The sequence below is a fragment of the Engraulis encrasicolus genome, chromosome 23, assembly GCF_034702125.1.
Source record: "Engraulis encrasicolus isolate BLACKSEA-1 chromosome 23, IST_EnEncr_1.0, whole genome shotgun sequence".
Lineage (NCBI taxonomy): Eukaryota > Metazoa > Chordata > Actinopteri > Clupeiformes > Engraulidae > Engraulis > Engraulis encrasicolus.
In genome coordinates, this window is record NC_085879.1 from 20,100,041 (window position 1) to 20,119,183 (window position 19,143).

General features: G+C 45.1%; 2 protein-coding genes across 3 annotated transcripts in view; one reads left to right on the forward strand and one right to left on the reverse strand.

Moving 5' to 3' along the window:
• prss23 (serine protease 23) overlaps positions 1-8,488 on the forward strand; it is an 11,967-nt gene extending 3,479 nt beyond the window's left edge. Inside the window, exon 2 of one of the 2 annotated variants that reach the window (XM_063189700.1) lies at positions 3,972-8,488. In XM_063189700.1, the coding sequence (XP_063045770.1) occupies positions 3,990-5,459 (1,470 nt within the window). In that variant the 5' untranslated portion in view covers positions 3,972-3,989 and the 3' untranslated portion in view covers positions 5,460-8,488. The remainder of the gene's footprint in view (positions 1-3,971) is intronic. The other variant, XM_063189701.1, reaches the window with a different exon arrangement.
• A 1,688-nt stretch (positions 8,489-10,176) lies between these two features.
• On the reverse strand, positions 10,177-18,428 carry cfl1 (cofilin 1). The gene is made up of 4 exons (XM_063189702.1): positions 18,314-18,428; positions 13,298-13,596; positions 11,948-12,024; positions 10,177-11,290 (listed from the first exon to the last, which is right to left on the reverse strand). The coding sequence occupies exons 1-4, from the start codon at positions 18,314-18,316 to the stop codon at positions 11,172-11,174; spliced, it is 498 nt and encodes a 165-aa protein (XP_063045772.1). The 5' UTR covers positions 18,317-18,428; the 3' UTR covers positions 10,177-11,171.
• Between the last annotated feature and the right edge of the window lie 715 nt (positions 18,429-19,143).

Below are 19,143 nucleotides of genomic sequence, written 5' to 3' on the forward strand. Positions count from 1 at the left end.
GAGCGAAAACTCCTGGTTGCACTCTAGCAGACATTTCTTTGTTGTTTTTATTATAAGTAGTTTATCAGCGAAATGTGAATCTTTCCGAAGCCCTGTTTTATGTCCTATGAGGTACTTGGGGAGGAATGGAGCTCTTTTGGCATTTATAAGCTGTTCCAGTAGATAAACTGGTTGGGTTTGTGGATGGACCTCTAAAGTAAAGCCACTATAAACTGGTGAGAAGACAGATAAAATGTGATCTCATTCAGTCAGTGGGTGTTATAAATGATCTCTTGGCAGTACACACAGAGGACAGGGGCATGGAGAGTACACACACACACACACACACACACACACACACACACACACACACACACACACACACACACACACACACACACACACACACACACACACACACAGATGCACACACACACACACACACACACATATACACACACACACACACAAATATCTCTTCCTCTGCCAGTCTGTCTGCTTCTCTCTCTCTCTCTCTCTCTCTCTCTCTCTCTCTCTCTCTCTCTCTCTCTCTCTCATACACTCATACACACAAACACCATCTGTAGTCACTCACAGATGAAAAATCATCCTAAATAAATTACATGGTTGAAATTGATATGACGTTACATAGCGTTCTCATTTAGACTGTCAAGCATTCATAACTCAATCTTGGGTGAGGGGTGAAAAGCTATCTGCGGTCACTGCGGTGAAATGCAGAGCACGGCGGCAGTGGTGTGTTCTCATAAACAGGAGTGTTGTGGTCAACTAAAGGGGTTTGCAAAACACGGAGAGGTGAATAATCACAGCATTACCAGATGAATAATATACCAATGCCAATATACACACACATATCTGTGTATTAAAATTCACATCGCTTTCACTTAAAGATGTCAGATAGTCAGAAAGTTTAACCAGATAGCTGGTTAAACTTTGTTGCAAGGTCGCTGTGATCTAGGTCACTGTTTCCCAACCAGGGGTACGTGTACCACTAGGGCTATGTGAGAGCACTGCAGGGGGTACGTTTGAAATTGTAATAATAACATAGGGCTGGGCAATATGACGATATATATTGATATCGTGATATAAAAGTGTATATCGTGACCTTTCTCCTATATCGTTTATATCACGATAGTAATTTTATCAATTTTATACAATTGAATAGCATTTAATTACATTTCATGTTGTCACAATACACACTATAAGTTAATGTAAACTGTAAAAATGAGAATAAAAAGATCCATTTTGTTTTGTGACATGAAAAAATAAAGAGCAAATAAAGAGAATAATTGAAAACGTATGTAATTGTGCTATATCGTGATGTATATCGTTATCGTGATATAAAGTAATCCATATCTTGATATTGTTTTTTTTTCCATATCGCCCAGCCCTATAATAACACATTTGTGGAGTGTAGTGACATTGGGATAGAAGAGAAGATGGAGGGCATGAGTGAGGGGGGTACTCATCATGACAAAATGGCTTAGGGGGGTACGCAGGACAAAAAAGGTTGGGAAACACTGCTCTAGGTTATAATACAATGTGTGAGGTGGATGGATGAACTCTAGTCCACTGACCGCCCTCTCATACAGCAGCACTCATTCACCTTCACGATGCACCCCTGCAGCCATTCAGCTGAAATAATGTCAGAGGGATCATTTCAGCACAAGAGAAACATCCAAAGTGCTCAGGCATTGCAGAAACAATATTGAAGATGCTCGTCGGTCTTTAGAAAGGATTGAATCCAAGGCACTGTTCTTGTCCTAAAAGTACAAAAAAGCCTTTTATATGCCTATTTGAAATGTAAAAACACAGGGGCAGAAGCCCACACATAGTGGCACAGATAGATATCTCCAGTGTGTTATCATTTCAGTATGTCTGAAAGATCTTTATCTACACTTAACAGTCTTACGAAAGAGCACAAGCTCAAAAACATTTACTTGAGGTTAATAAAAGAACAGAACAGGAGAGAATGTGCGGACATTTCATGTTAATATTTTTTGTTGTTTTTATCCTGTACCTACTTTTTGGATCTGCGTACACACCCCATCCTCTTCACATCTCCCCTATGTGTCTTTATACAGCACCCATTGCCCTCGGCCCACAGCTATTTAGCTGAAACATGTCAGCAGGATGACTTGGGGAGAGATATGCCGTAGAGATCTCCCTGGTATGTGTTGTGCCGCTATGAGGTGTTGAATCGGCTTGCTAGGGGCCCATAAATCAATAGTACACTACCCACCTGCTGATTGTCAAGCCTTGAAAGCTTGGCAAATACGACTGCACCTTAAATATAGGGATGATGGTGATGGGGGGTGAGTGTGATGGTTGGCATAGAGTGGTGGATGAATACAGAGAGGTGAGAAGGCTAGATGTGGTTTTGTTTGTGAAAGCTGGTGTGTGTGTTTGTGTGTGTGTGTGTGTGTGTGTGTGTGTGTGTGTGTGTGTGTGTGTGTGTGTGTGTGTGTGTGTGTGTGTGTGTGTGTTGGGGGTGAGGACACTTGCAGAGTGTCACGCTCTGAAAGCCTGGAACCGCGATGCCGCTTTCTGTGCCGCCTGAACTAGTGTGCGAGTGATGCCTGGAGATTGGTTGAGATGGGCAGGGTATAGTTCCAAACCTCCTTCAATGCTGCCTGAATTAGTGAGAGTGGGTGAGAGGGGCTGGAGATGGGGTGAGATATTATGAGGTAGGTATCGGCATGGAGACAGACGCTACGTGACGCTACATGATTGCCATGCAAAATCGCATAAATCAGTGTCCATGCCCTGGGCGGAGATGGATGGGGTGAATGACATTGCTGGGGGGGGGTATAGCCAGGCTGCGACCTCCTAGTGATGCAACACCTTCAGCGTTACTTCTAATCAGGCCAGGAGCAATACAGATATCGTTTCTGAGCTCCGGAAAAATCGGGAACCCCTCCCACTTAATCGGGAAGCAAACAACCAGTAGCAAACCAAGGGAGGCGGGTCAACCATGCCATTTGGGAAATGTTAATTGTTATGCTCTTGGTCAGACCAAGTCTCAAAGAGATTTTGAAGTCGACAATATTCAGGCTAGGTGTATGGTATATGGCTGGGGTGGGTTATGAATGGGGAGAGTTGAGTGGGGCGGCTGGTGAGATGTGGGGGTGAGATTGCTGGGATGTGATGACTCGGGTGGGTGAAACTGGTGTGTCGGGGGGCATGGTGTGGGGAGATATGACTCGAGTAGGGTGGGATGGGGTTACATTGCTGAGGTGCAGCATCGAGACAGACGCTACATGATTGCTACGTCAATTGCAGAAAGCAGCGCCCATGGCAATTAAGGAAGAAGTCTTGTACCCGACTCTTTTCTCCTCTCCACCTGTCTAGCCGCAGGTGAGAAGACTCGGAAATTACAGACAGGTGCAGGTTTAGGGGCAGTTTCTATCAATGTGTCAAAAGATAAGCGTTTCAGGACGCTTTAAAGTTTATTCATGACCGTAAACTTCCAACTTTTGTTAGGGTTAGAGACGTCCCTGTGCCATACGACCATAAGACCTCTGTCATAAGACCTTTTCACATTCATCTCAGGTGAATCTAAAAAAATTAGATTACCTGATAAAGGTTTAGGACCAAAACGTGTATTAATCCCTTAGTGCAGAGCCTATGTTATTACTTAACTGTCACCAAAATTGTAACAGCTATATCTTAATCTGTTATTTAAGGGTCTCGGTACTGTCATAGCAATGTTATATAGTTATATATATATAGCAATGTTATATAGTTATATATATAGTTGAGTATTCCCAGCAAATAGTGAATAGGCCCGTCTGTGACCCCATCTGCAGTAAGAGGCTACAGAAAACAGTGAAATTGTCAGTGTGTGGGAGTTTTTTCAAATTGTCTCATCAGTTTTGTTAACATCATTATGAAATTGAAATGCTCTGTTGTGTGGTTGAAATGCTTTAATATTGTGGCTTTAAAACTAACCTCAATCTCAAATCTTTTTTCAGGACAGACTACGAACAGCCATGGCACTTGACACAACATCATCATCATCTTCATCCTCCTCCTCCTCCTCTTCCCATCCCTCCCTCTTCTCGTCCTCCTGCCGTCTCCTACTGCTCTACCTGCTGCTGCTCCCCCTCTGCCACGTGTCCCGAGCCCTCCAACCACCCCCACCAAACCAGTCTCCTGTGGGGACACCAGGGGTGTCGGGGTCGCACCACCCCCACCACCCCCACCACCCCCACAACCACATCCCCTCCCTGGTGCCCCACACCCCTCTCCCCCTCTCTCGCTCCCGCTTCAGCTCTCAGACCCAGCTGGACTTCAGCACGCACTGCAACGCCAGCTGCTTCCACCGGGGGGAGACAGCGAGGCGTGTGGAGGAGCTCACCCAGCAGCTGGCCTTCGAGACGCTCTACGCCAACGGCTCTCGCACCCTGACCGCCGTCGACCTGGACGAGGCCGAGGAGGATTACAACGACTACGAGGACGTGCTCGCGCTCCAGTCCACAAGAGAGCGTAGTAGTAGTGGTAGGAGTGGTCGTCCACTACGCCACAGGCGGCGCCGTATGAAGCGGCAGATCTACGGCGCCGACGGGCGCTTCAACATCCGCGGCGAGCACTTCCTGTTGGACTACCCGTTCTCCACGGCGGTGCGGATCTCCACGGGGTGCACGGGGGTGCTGGTGTCCCAGCGGCACGTGCTGACGGCCGCCCACTGCGTGCACGACGGGAAAGATTACGTCAAGGGGGCGCGCAAGCTCCGCGTCGGCTTCCTCATCCCGCCCTCGTCTGTGGGGAACGTCACCGGCGGCGCGCAACAGCTCCACAAGGACAACAGCAACAATGTAAACAACCACATCAGCAACAACATCAATGCCAACACCAATAGCCGCATCACCAACATCAACACCATCAACCAGATCCCCCAGGGCTCCAGCTCCACCAGAACCGGCAAAACCTCCACCACCGTCACCGACTCTGGCAAGAAGCCCCTGGTGCGCTGGGTGCGAGTGAAACGCACCCGCGTGCCCAAAGGTTGGATCCAGGGCCCCCAGGAGGTCAGCATGGACTTCGACTACGCCCTGCTGGAGCTCCGGGGCTCCCACCGCCGGCCCTTCATGCGCATGGCCGTGGCACCGCAGGCCCGCGACCTGGCCGGCAAGCGCATCCACTTCTCCGGCTTCGACAGCGACCGGCCCGGCGAGCTGGTGTACCGCTTCTGCCCCGTGGAGGACGAGTCCAACGACCTGATCTACCAGCACTGCGACGCGCGGCCCGGCGCGAGCGGCTCGGGGGTGTACGGCCGCGTGTGGGACGGCGTCACCAAGCGCTGGGAGCGCAAGGTCATCGGGATCTTCTCGGGCCACCAGTGGCTGGAGATCGACGGGGAGAACCGCGACTACAACGTGGCCGTCCGCTTCACGCCACTCAAGTTCGCCCAGATCTGCTACTGGGTGCACGGCAACCAGGTGGACTGCGGCAGGGACTGATGATGAGGAGAGATCACAAGTGTCAATCCAGGGTTGAGAAAGTAAAAAAAACACTGCCACAACCAGCTCTGAATCAGCGGATAGTAATGAGCAGAGCCCTAAATCGACTTTTTTCATCACCAGCCAAAATGACTTGTAGATGTTAATCTCACTAGCCAAATACACACTGACTATTGGGTCAAAGTGGCGAGTAAGTTGGTCATTTCTACCCTCCATATTGAAATTTCACCAGCATTTGGCCGGTTGGCTGGTGTTAATTTAGAGCCCTGGTAATGAGCACTCAAGACCTGTGGACCTGTGGCAAAGACTGATGATGAGATGAAATGATCAGAAGTGTCCCTCAAGGTTTCAGAAAGTTAAGTCTGCGGGGGTGATTCCAAGAAGCTGTTGCAGTAGTAAACCAGGTTAAGTTTCCCTTGAGGTAGTGATAAACCATCTAACAGAAGAGCTTCTAGTGCTCTAGTTTTATTTGTAACTTAATGACACCTGCAGGTGATCTATTAGTAGGTTTACCACCTTCCATTGGTTATCTTAGCCGGGTTGACCACTTCACCATGTTCTTGGAACACCCCACCACAAATGTGATCCAGCTAGTTCTAAATCTGCTGATCATAACGAGCACTGAGACCAGCAAATCGCTATGTTTGTGATGGTGCAGAAACTGTGAAATCTGCGCACTGAAATATTGCGATGCAGTCAGAAAACAAGCAGGAGAGCCTCAGGGTGTTCACCTTTCCCCCTTGGTGCTCATCGGTGTAGGGATTCTCTAACTTGTGCAGGATAGAGGAAATTCGAGGCACTCAAGGTTGCAATTTTTTACCTTTTATTTGGTTGAAATATGTTTGTAATAAGTACAAAATTGTAGCAACATAAAAAGTACAACTATTGCAACCTTGAGTTTCTTGGATTTCCTGTATCCTGCAAAAAATGACAATGCATTCTGGTTATAAATTTGTCATGTGCACATCGGTTTACTTGGTTTTGATCGTTTCACTAACGATCACCATCACTATGGCGGTGAATCACTGATGTTGCCTCTGTTGGAAGGCAGCTGTGGCGTGGTTTTTAACTTTCTAAACCCTGGAATTGGCACTTATGTGAGAGACTGAAGGCTGAAGACTGAAGACTCGAGATCCTTGAGTAGATTAAGTTGGGTTACTGGCCGGAGAATGCATTGACAATGAGAGTGAACAACTGTAACGAACCACTCCCTTGAAGAGGAGAGAGAGGCTGAAACCCAAAATGGTCATTCTTTCGCAACACATTGTACAGTCCTGTACAATGAAACTAGAGAGACAACGCCAAACAACCCTGTCAACCACCTCCTGGTTGCCTGGAAATATTTACTGGTTCAGAACACAATGTCATCATGACACGACACTAAGCAGAGAAATATGCAGTGAACTAATGAACATTTGGAACACCGCCTTAAATGGGATAATGTCCACAGGACGGTCCGGGTAACAAAATAGATAAATAAAGGATACAAAAAAACAGAGACAGACAGGAAAACAACATTGTGGATACAATAGATGTATGGAGGATGTATTCTATCTCGACAAAGGACAAAACAAAAAGTGAACTTTTTTGGCCCCTAGGTAGTAAGAGGCTGAATGTGATTTACAGTTCCATGTTTAGGGGGTGGGGAGGGGTTACCAAGAGGCCTGTCTTGGTGTATCAGAACAATTCAGGTGGGGCCCACATCTTCAAAGGGGCTCACAGAAGAACCACCGCATCATCTGATATGGGTGGGGTTGGGTGGGATGATAGCGAACCGGAATTATTTTCTTTCAGGGGGGGGGTCTACAATTTCTAATGGCGACCGACCCCTTGTGGATTGATTGATAACACAGGACAAAGGCGTTGCCGATTTGTTATTTGACACTTTCCCCTTTGGCCTCGAAAGCAGGTGAGGCTGAATTGTGGCTTAGGGTGCAAGTCAAACTCGTTCCTTCCATCCTTTCCTCTTCCTTGTGGCCTTGTGATGGAAGGCTCAATGCCATTGACGATCAAAGTTTTATTCAATATCTCGCAAAAAGCACAATTCAAAGCATTATCTTATTTGCAATCGGGATGTTGAATGGGGGAAAAGACCCCCAAAAGTTAGCCAGGCCATGCGTTGCTTCTAGTCAGGCCAAGAGCAATGCAAATGTCATTTCTGATCTCCCGACAAATTGGGAACTCCACCCACTTTGTCAGACACCAATCAACCAGTAGCAAACCTGGGGAGGCCCAGGGGTCAAACATGCCATTTGGGAAACGTTAATTGTTATGCTCTTGGTCAGACCAAGTCTAGAAGAGATTTGAAAGTCAATGATAATCAGACTACCCAAAAGTGGCCTAGGTTGGCTTGGCAGCATGGATCTGTGTTCTCCATGAGGGCAGGGCGACACACGCAACAGGAAAAGATGGGAGGAACCGGTTTGACCTTTGCCCTTAGAGTGCCAGAGTAGTACGAGGGAAAAGCTGCTCTGGCTGAGCACCTCCCCACGAAAATATTTTTTGACATTTTAATTTAATCCAAATTGGATAGGAGAAGTTGACTCCCTGTTTCCCTTGTATTTTTCCTGATTAGGAGAACCACTTTTAATAATTCTATTGGTGCAATTCCATAAGAAACAATAATGTGTAATAGTATTGTGTACCTGCTTGGTCACAAACCTTTCTTCCATTTTAAAACCTACCCTCAACGCAATGTTATGTTGTTCAGTAGTTGATGTTTGTGAAGAGAATTCAGATAGCAAAGAAACTGTTTTGCTTACGATTTTACTGACATCCGAGTTTTTGATCTACACACCTTCTGTGCCTTGTGATTTTCTGCGTATGTATCTAAGTCATGGGTCATTTGTCATCTCACACGTCATATCACACAGATAAAGGTTCATACTCAATTGAAAGCAAATGTTGATGCAGAGATATGGAGAGGAGGCTGGCTGTGTAACAGGACATGGTTTATGGAGAAACTAATGGTGAACATATAAAGTTATTATTTAAAATGCTTCTATTTTAATTAAAGATGTCTATCTGAATGTGAGTCTCAGAAGTAATTATGTGACCTTTCACTCCCTCAGTGCAATCATGTTTCTCACTCAAATAGTATGGCTATGTTTTTAAAAATCGCTGTGCTTTGTCAAACACAATGTTTTAACCAGTAGGTGTATGGCGCCCTCTGGTGGTGGAACATCGTACAGCTCAACATCACCTTTCCACAGAACATTGTTGTTTTAAAATGAAACTACATGCATCTTCATAAGATAGAGTACTGCTCAAACTACACAATGTGTATAGTGTAGTATACACAGCATTTTAACAAAATAACTTCCAGTAGTCTTTCAGCATTTTTGTCGTTGTGTGCAGCGATTTTATATGTGTACTGACAACTGTCTTGTCCTCCTCATATCCAGTTGATAAAAATTGACCATATAACATGTCAGTGTGTCAGTGGGCCAGGGGAGTACCTGGATCACTAAGAAAGGGATGATGCTTGTGTATTCTGGCCATACATAGCTGAGTGGTGCCTTTAAAATCTTTGCATATTTGTGCTTCTGGGCTGTGATTGGCATTACCTTTACATTACATTACATTACACTTAGCTGACGCCTTTTATCCAAAGCGACATAGTTATTTACATATTGGTTACAGTCCCTGGAGTAATGTGGGGTTAAGTGTCTTGCTCAAGGTCACTTCAGCCATGGATGGAGGTGTGGGGAGAGGTAAGGGTGGGATTTGAACTTGCAACCCTTTGATCTTAAGCCATCTCCCTAACCATTACGCCACCGGCAAATACTAAAAAGCAGCAAAGTATACTCAACACATTTTGTGTTCAATTTTTATGGTGACCGTGGTCTTGTAGTACTGTTTGCATTTTGCAGGTCAGAAAAATAAGCAATTCCTTATTGATCAGGCAAAATCACATACATTAATGGTTCTCCCAAACCTCATTGCCCTTTGCTTTGTTTCGGTGAAGGTGGCAGAGAAGACTATTTCCTAAAACCAATAAATTCTTGCAGAAAATGCCCAAAAGTCAGTCATAATTTACAAGTCACCAAATTGAAGAGTCATTGAAAAAAAAGAGAGTACTGAAATCTAACTCTAGACTCTACCTCATTTGACTTTAAAAATGGTTGGCATGTGTGTGTTCACCACAGTGTTTACATGGACGTTCCCTTCTCCATATATGGTGCTGCCTACTCCAATATCCAGCTGGGGAAAACCTAAGTTAGTTTTATAGAGCAACGCCACCATGTATCACTCTCATTGGACACAGCAAAAATTGTCTTTCACCAATTCACTCATCTGTAAACAAACGCATGTGAAAACAATGGAACTGTAGTTGGTCTTTGCAGTTAAAAAAAAAAAAAAAAAAAAAAAGTCTTCCAGGTTTGCTTTGCAGAATAACATCATGCTTTGCTTTTGACTATGCACGACAAGCTTTTCAGCAACTCCCTCATCTGCATAGCTGTGAAACTTTGGAAGCCTTTTAAAACCGCAAACTAATGTGCTTCCATTTATTTTGCATGATTTTGTTTACATCGTTTGAATGTCTGGCAGCAGCCATTTGTAAAGGAACCAAATGTGTCTCCTAAAGGAATTCAGGCAAGATAACACAACTAGGGGAAAAACAACTTTGTGGACCAAATGTAACAAAAAACCCTGCAAAAAAGCAAACAATACTTGAAGCACAGTTTGACAAATCAAACACACATTACACATAGAATTAATTTAGTGCCTTTTTTATTAGAGACAAGGAGACAATACAAAACATCCACAAGCCAATAACCCTTGTAGGCTCTGTACACAGGCTGTCCGAAGCAATCACTCCTAACCCACCGTCATGTCATTCCAAACAAACTTCACCTACCAAATTTCTACATTTTTCCTGCATGTCTTTTTTTTGTTGTTTTTTTTAAACACAAGTGAAGAGAATGTGTTCAATATTATTACAATGATGCCCTGGTTTGAAAACTTGGAAATGTTTACGAAATTAAAAAAAAACTAAACAAAACCCAACAAAATGGGGGGGAGGGGGGATAAGGGGGTGAAGGCTGTGCTTTCGAAAAAGCAAAATTAACAAAAACAATAATCCCAGAATGCTTTTTGTTCACGTGCGATCATTTTCTTGGAGTGAAATGTTTTTTTCCTGCTTTTCCTTTCTTCATACTTCCTATAGTCTCAAGTGCACACACATACAAAAAAACATACCAAGAGGGGTTTGGCAAAAAAGGGAAAGTAACAAAAAACGGTAAGGAGACGCATTTCTGCAGGAATCAAATTTGTTAAATTGTCACTGCCCTGTCCCTGACTCTCCAGCACTCTTGGTGGAATGCTAAAAGAAACAAAAAACCCCAGTCAGCACATTTCGAGCATTAGAATCTTCCTTCATTTTTTGTGTTTTTCTTTAAAAAATGAAAACTTCAAATGTTTCACTTCAATTTCATGTTTTTTTTGTTTTGCTTGGTGTGTTTTCTTTTAGTTGTTCCTTGAACATGAACCAGAATGACAGCCTAAAATTGTGTGGCATTTGAAATCGGCGACTTCTCACCCGCTCCCTCCCGAAAATATGGACATCCACCCCCCCCAACCCACCCTCTTTTACACAGTCCCAACCAAAAGAAACGTTGCCTCTCCCACTGCCCCCACCTGTTCGGAATGAGCAGAGGAGAGCCCGCGTGTGTGTGTGTGTGTGTGTATGTGTGAATGTGTGTGTGGTCCTCATTCGTTGAGCGATTTTCCTTCCAAGGACACCACTGTTGACCCTCCCAGCTTCTCTGCCAGAGACCGCCGGTCCTTGATGTCGTCCAGACCGTTCAGCTGCCATTCGTGCTTGATGCCTGTGGAGGGAGGAGGGAAAGGAGAACCAGATGAGTATACTGGACATGATTGAAACAAACAGATAATGTTTCAGTGGCAACACTGTTCCAAAGAAATGCCATTCACATGTGATGCAAAAGACACATGAATTTTCTAATTCGGTTACAACTGCAGCCCTGATAAGGCCATGTCAAATTGTCAACCTGTAGAGCACACAGTGGACCATCAAAAAGAAACACTGCATCACATTGGCCATCCCTGTCTATCGGAATAAATATCCGTTAGATCGACGCCATCTTTGCTTGGGTGTAACACAGCTTGCATGAACATCTATGGGTGTTACTGCGAAAGAAGATTACACCAAGGTGGCAGCACCAGAGACTTGCCATGCCAAAATACAGAAACACCAAAAATACAGCAAAGATGGACAGCTTGGCCAGACACATTTGGCGGCAAATTTTTGAGCAACATTACAGGACGTATTGCGTTATGGAACGCAACTTGATCCGGGATGGTGCTCACAATCCCCGGTATAGAATAACGGTTACAGTCCCTGGAGCAATGTGGGGTTAGGTGCCTTGCTCAAGGGCTCTACATACATGACGAAGGTGCTGCTAGATTGCGCAGTCACCCTACTGGAAAGGGTGGGATTAAAACTGGCAACCATATTACCTCACCTGTGAATTTCTTTTTGATGGCATCCTTGGAGCTGGCGTAGATCATCTTGCTTTTAAGGGGAGCCGTCTCAGGAGCCCTGAAAAAATAAAGGTAAAACAAAGCGTTCAGGAAAAAAAAGTTGAAACTACAACTACTCACATCAAAAACGCCAGAATTTGTTCTGTGCATTTAAGTAAAACTAGACCTATATAGTTGCTTTTTGAGGCATCAAATTGCAGCTCCCTGAAGTTTGACATCTCATTAACTAACTTAATTTAACCTATGGATTCTAAAGCTAATGGAAAAAAGCAAAGCACAATTATCCACCTGGTAGTATGGTGTGTGTGATCATGTACATGTGTTCCAGCTGGACTGCAGTCACCAGAAAATGAAGATTGGGTCTTCATCTTGGTCTGGGCATGCACAAGTGTGTTCATGTATGCATAATTAGCTACACGGATGGTAGATCTTGGTCTGCTCTAGACTTACAATCGAGGCCTCCTTCTTCTAGGTTTGGTGAATGGTGAGTGCCGTGTGTATGAATGAGTACAGCCAGGCACTGCATGTGAGAAACTGTACAAGAATGTGTGTGGATATGTTTGCAGTGCAGTCCACTGACCGGGACCCCGTTTCATCGTTGCTAACCAGTTGGCATCTTTGAAGGTTGCCAATGGGAAATGGCATTGCAACCAAGTAAGTTGCTAACTTAGTCAGCAATGACTTAGTCGCAAAACGCACCCCAAAAGATGATTGATTGATTGATTGATTGTTTACATTTATTGCCATTTCAGCAGCTATGGCTATATCATGGCCAATACAGATAGAGAAAAAAACATTACATCACATTTAAAAAAAAGGAAACACAACTGTATAAATTAAGAGACTAAATACGCTTCTTAACATCAATACATTCCAAAAAATTCAAAACCTTTAAAGATGGGACCTTATTAAAAATATCAAAAACAGCCCCAGAAGATGAAGACCATGTCTTCCTTCCTGGCGGTGTAGTGATGGTGTATGCGTTTTTTCGCAGGTAGTGCATGTGCAGTACAGCCTGACCAAAAAATGAAGACGAGGCGGTCCCTCTCTTGGACTAGTGGTGTGTTGTGAGCTGCAAGTCTACGAACCAGATGATGAAGACCAGGGGCCTATACTAAGAAGCTGGTTGAGGAGTAAATCAGGTTTCAGTTAAGAGGTCTGGTCCTCCTTCTTGGTCTGGTGTGGGTATGAGCTCTAGTATTCCTGTGTGTAGAGGGGGTGGGTATGTGTAGGATTGGCTTGTTGTCTAGTCTTGGTATATGCATGTCTAGTGTAGGCATGTGTGCGGTTGGTGTGTGTGGTCTAGTATTGGTATATTGTGCATTACTAACCAGAAGATGAAGACCAGGTCCTCCTTCTTGGTCTCCTTAGTCTCGAAGGTGGCGTCGTAGAGGGCGTAGCGGCAGTCCTTCTCGGGCAGCATCTGGATGAGCTTGGTGTAGGGGTCGCCGGAGTCGCCCTGCAGGATCTCCTGGCCCTCCTCCACGATGATCTTCTTCTCGTCACTGCTCAGGCAGAAGAGCACCAGCTTCTTGCGCTTCTTCTTCTCCTCCTCCGTCAGGTTGGCCTTGCGCACCTTCATGTCGTTGAAGAGGAAGAGGACATTCTCGTCGACCTTGACTCCAGATGCCTGGCAAAGGGCAGAGAGGAAGGGGGGAAGACATGCACAGTTAATACCTTCTGTTTAGAGATCAGCAAAAAAGGGGGGGGAATCATCAGATGTATGATATTTATATTCATTTTAAAAGGAATAGTTCCTCTATAAAAGGAACTATTGTAGATCTCCCTGATGGCAAAGGAACGTGGCATCGGCACTGATTGTCAAATCAACGCCGTTGACCCTTTTATCAGGGCTCGCCTCACAGGCAGGCATACACAGACACATGTTTAGGCCCAATACCATTCATTTCGATCTCATCATAGGAGAATTAGGACCAGAACCGTACAGAGATTTCTACATAACTCCAGTTACTATGCACTGATAAGAAAATATGACTTTTCAAAAGATGTTTCAGTTCAATTCACATACTTTGTGAATAAAATACAAAATTGAACACCTTCACACACAAAAAAAATAATTGTGAGCATTTTAAATGAAATCGAAGCACCCAGGTGCTGAAAAAGTGTATTCTAACATGCATTCTCAAAACAGGCAGAGTTGCAGATGTTGATGTCCTGTTGCTATGGCGACATAAAACAAAACTTCCTGAGTGCAGGAAGTGAAATGACGTGAGGAGGAAAAAGGAGAAGAAAAAGAAGACAAAAAGGCATTTCATCTGCTGTAAAAGCAAGTATTCATCCTGGGGCCTGGTCAGTTGCAATAGCCACTTTTTCCAGCAAATATGATGGACCACACTGCTCCAAAATGGTTGCACTAGGAGTAAATGGAAACTTGACTTCATCTTGCTCTTGCACACAATAGCCACATGGTGGCAGCAGAGACAAAAAGAGAAAGACATTTGGGAACTCCCCTGACAATGGATGCCAAACTACATGGCAGGTAGTGAAAGGAACACGCAATGTGTGTGTGTTGTGGATGTGTCAAACATGTATTGGAGGAGACCGAAAACACAGGCTTTTGGTTACTTGAGCCCCCAAGCAGGAAACATCAGTAAGTCCTAGTGACCTTGGGCTAGATGCTGAGCAAGGATGAATAATGAGAGAGTGAGACAGAGAGTGAGACAGAGAGTGAAAGAGTGAGAGAGAAACAAAGCACACTATTCATCTCGTGTAATCACGTGATGCCGACAACTCACTGACAGGCGTGGCAAGGAAAGAGGGAAAGAAAGAGACAGACACTAGCGTCAAAGAACAGTAGCACTTCCTCAAAATGTGTGCAACGGCCTAAGCAGCTCTCCATTTGCACTGCTGAGGGAGCGCACTTGCAATAGGGACACTACATATGGCTACTTGGCCTCACCGCATGGAGAGGCAATAAAAACGTGTCTAATGATGGGAGTTTTCAGGATCCGCTGTACAAGCCATCCTCGCTTTGAAATACTGCACGTTGTTACAACTATCAAAAAGCAAACCACTAATCTTGCATCTACTCCCTGTGACCATACAAGGGTGAAACGTTGGGACAATCCTGAGGGCCCAGAAAGGACAGGGGGGTCTTTGCAGGCTATTAATATTTAACATCGATAGTATTGCTTTGCTAAATGTCAAATATTTCGTGAGCCCCAAGATTTCCTTGGTGAATCTAATTTTTCACGAGGCCCAAGTTTTTTACACAGTGTCCCTGGGGCCTATACTACAAACAAAGCTGGTTCAGGAGTAAACCAGGTTAAGTTGTGAGGTAAATCATCTCCATTACATGACTTACCTCTTAACTTAGCCTGGTTTATTCCTGAACCTGCTTTGTAGTATAGGCCCCTGGTTCTTACCAGCAAACAACTAAGCTCACTACCATTCTGACACATACAGGAAGGCAGACATATATACAGAATGTACTCAGACAGCAACAAACCGAAACCACCAACACCACCATCCTGAGCTTCTGTAAGATCGACCAACAGTCTGAGTCACACGCACACTCCCTCTAAGAGCCATAAAAGACTCGGCTCAGGTCTTCGGATTTTCATTAGTTTATGCAACAGGAGACAAAGTCCAACGGCGGGCAGAATTAAGCAGTAGGCAGGAGTTAACAGCCAAGACACAACAACAGGCCTACAACACCACACAACACAGTACAACAGGCCCTGGGCTGGTTTTCCTATAGACATAATATGGCTATAGGCCTACCCATAGCAAAGACTGGGTGGGCGATTTGTGGGGGGGGGATGGGGTGCTAGTGAAAGGCCTGACAGATCTCTGGAGGATGACACCAGCAGTAGCAGAAGCAGCAGCAGTATGACTACAAAAGGTGCAAAGGAAGTTGGCCGTTGAGAAAGGACGGCTCATTTCTTGAGAGGAAAAAACGAGACATTACTTTACTGGTGCTCTGTGCGTGTGTGTGTGTGTGTGTGTGTGTGTGTGTGTGTGTGTGTGTGTGTGTGTGTGTGTGTGTGTGTGTGTTCACCCTCCAAATAAGTTCAAAGAGCACTTCCTTGTATTCCTCCAGATAGGCCCTCAGGTTGTGAGAGGGGCCAGCCAGGCATTGACAGTAGGGTGACCCACTTTAAAAGGAATGCCAGAGTATGTGCGATTGGACTGGGTATGCATGTCTGTGTGTGTGTGTGAGAGAGAGAGAAAGGGGTGTGGAGAGCTTTGCCAAGGGTGTGCGTGATTGCCAGGCCACTGCCATGTGAACATGTCCAGGCACCCTGTTACAACATGGGCAATAGTTGCATCTGGGCATACGACACACCTCAGAGGTCTGAGTCAGTCAGTCAAGTCTCTCCCAGCTACACGACACCACCTCACCAATCACATTCATATTTTACAGCTGGCCTAGAGTCTGACAGCTCCAGACTGACACGTCAGATGATGCAATCCCATCCAGCCGTCCAGGAATTAACGTTCCAAACGGAAATGGACGGCTTCAATAAAAACTCAGCCAAACAGGAAGTTCACAAACTCAAAGCATTTGGGCAGTGAGTCCTTGTGACTGCTGATGGGGGCCTAGCTTTGACACAATGAAGTCATATTCACGAGGGTTAGGCCACTAAAACAAAAAGTGGCAACTATGCCGTTGCATACCAGCGATGACACATGCACATGCCACAATTGCAAGTGCAGCCACCATGAAAAAAATACTAGCCAGAAAGGCCTCTTGGCATGTTAAGCTTGAAGCCCAAACGTCGTCAAAACAAGTTCTTAATAACGACCAAGCCGACAAATACAAATGTAAGATGGGTCTAGCTGAACCGGAACCGGCGTTTCCTTCATGGCAGTGCGCTACACCAGCAGGCCATGTTCCAGCGTCAAATCCAACAGAACGCTACAATTTTGTTGAGTTTCCTAACATGTTTCTCCTTTAAAAACAGACGAACCCATTAAATACATGTCCTTACATTATTTAAGCAATTCAAGTACAAACGTCAGTTTACCAGGCCGCAAATCGTCGGTCTATTTTAAAAGATGGAGAGCAGCTGAAAGGGCCACACAGCGCCCCAATGAGCGATTAGCATACCGCTGGCATCATGTCTGGTCCGACAAATGTGGAACGCATGATGGAATAGTGCATTTTTATTCGACTGGGTCATGACAGCGTTTCAGATAAGCCATGCACTGCGCTCCGTACATAGTTGGATAGAGCGAAATCAAAACAGATTCTGTGTATTTGTTGTCTGACTATAGGATGCGCACTTAAACCAGCGTGTAGACGCAACAATGTTTCAAATAAATTCGGTCGAAGCTGGCTGCTTGCGAATCACCACGGCGGAATTTGACAAACCAGGAAGCGTCTGCAATCATCCACCCAGTCTGACACGCAGTCAGGCCGTTTCCCCCCTCTTTGGTGCAGCAAATGCCCAAAAACAACCAAATCCACAAGCAAGCTAGAGAGAGCTGGGAATTACAAGACCGTTTTAATCGTTCAATTGGCTGCATTTACTTGTTAGACCGAGAGGGAAGTCTTTGTGAATGACAAGTCGGTTAAAACTGCAACTGGGAATTAGGGTGGGGCCATGAATGCAGTCTTCATACATCTGCTAAATTAAGCCGCAAAACCTTCGCCTTTTTATTTGATGCGCCGGTAAAACAAAAACCACAGTGATGCATGGACAACGGTGTCCCCATAGCTGATATATGGTGGTCGTTATCTAAAAAGCGCATTAGAACGTCAAAAGAGGTTTGAGACAAGTATCTGGAGACAAAGGATGGAGCCGAAGTGACTAGCTAACACGCTCGGCACTATTCGTAGCCTACGGGTTAACTACCAAACAGGATGTCTACAATGGAATGCGGTGTCAGAGATGTTAGGAAAAGGGTACCACTGCGAGCAGATCAGACAGACAACGACCAACATCACCTTGCAAAACCCATATGATAGCCAAGGTGGCAGTTTGGCTTGGGCAGAGAAAAAAACGGCCTGTGGCCTGATTTTGCGGAAATAATGTGTGAGGAAATGGCGCCAGTTGTTTTTGGGTCGCAGCTGTTCCATTCTAACCTTTAAGCCCAAAACGTAGGCAATGCACTAAGGGGAAACGATTACATTTTCACACCACACATGGCCAAGAACAACGGGGCATCAGCAACCATGATGCAAACCATCAGAATCTAGTAGATCCCAAACCAAACACTGGTCAACCCAGCCGGCGCTACCGCTAAAGGAGCCATTGTAAAAAGAAAAAACAATTGTTAATCCTGGGCGTTTGTCTCAATAATAACAGCTGATTATTTTTTACACTCATCATTCGATAGAGAGGACCAAATGTCGCAGAATTGTTAAATGTTAAACGTACCATGGTTGTCTCTGTGCTAGTCGGCGTCTGACTGGGAATTGAATGAGCTGTGACGCGTTCTCCGGTTTCGCTCACACTTTATACAATTCACGGGCGCGCCTTCCTACGCGTGCTTGGTGATGCTGCGTTCGTTGGGCGCGAGCATCTCAGGAAGAGAGTGATCACGAGTTTCGGCGAGGAGTATGATGGGAGTTGGAGTTGGGATGCCATGACATTTCACAAAATCTTAATCAAAACATTGGGCGTAAAATGGTGCGCCATGGTCGCAACCACCGCTGATTGCTGGATAGAATAGTAGGCTACCCACCCTCACCACTTCTCATTCCACCCACCTGCTAGTATTCTCATTTTGTGATATTGTGGAACTGATCAGCATCCTGGCAAACAAAAATGACTATTCAATTCAACCATGCCTTTCAAATACGTAGTTCCACCACTAATTTTAAGGGAGATCTAAGATAGCACCAATAATTTGAAAAAGCGCATGGATGTCAGGATCCCTTGGACATCATTAATGCATTTGAGAGTATGCTGTTGTCAACCAACTTTTGTAGAATGTGTGATTTTTGTCGTGATCGTGTTTAATGGAACTTGATGTGTAACACTTCATACACATCTATTTGGTAAACAACAATAGGTAATCAACAACAAAGACGCTTCTTGTACACGTTGCGGCGAAGCGGCACTATATTTTCCATCACAATTTGCTGCGCCTCACCCTTTGTCTGTCTCTGCCCCCTTTAAGGTTCGCTTAACTCACTTCCAAATAAGGAAGCGAATGGTGGCGGCCATGAACGCGCATCACCCAATCCCGTGCACACGACGCAGCT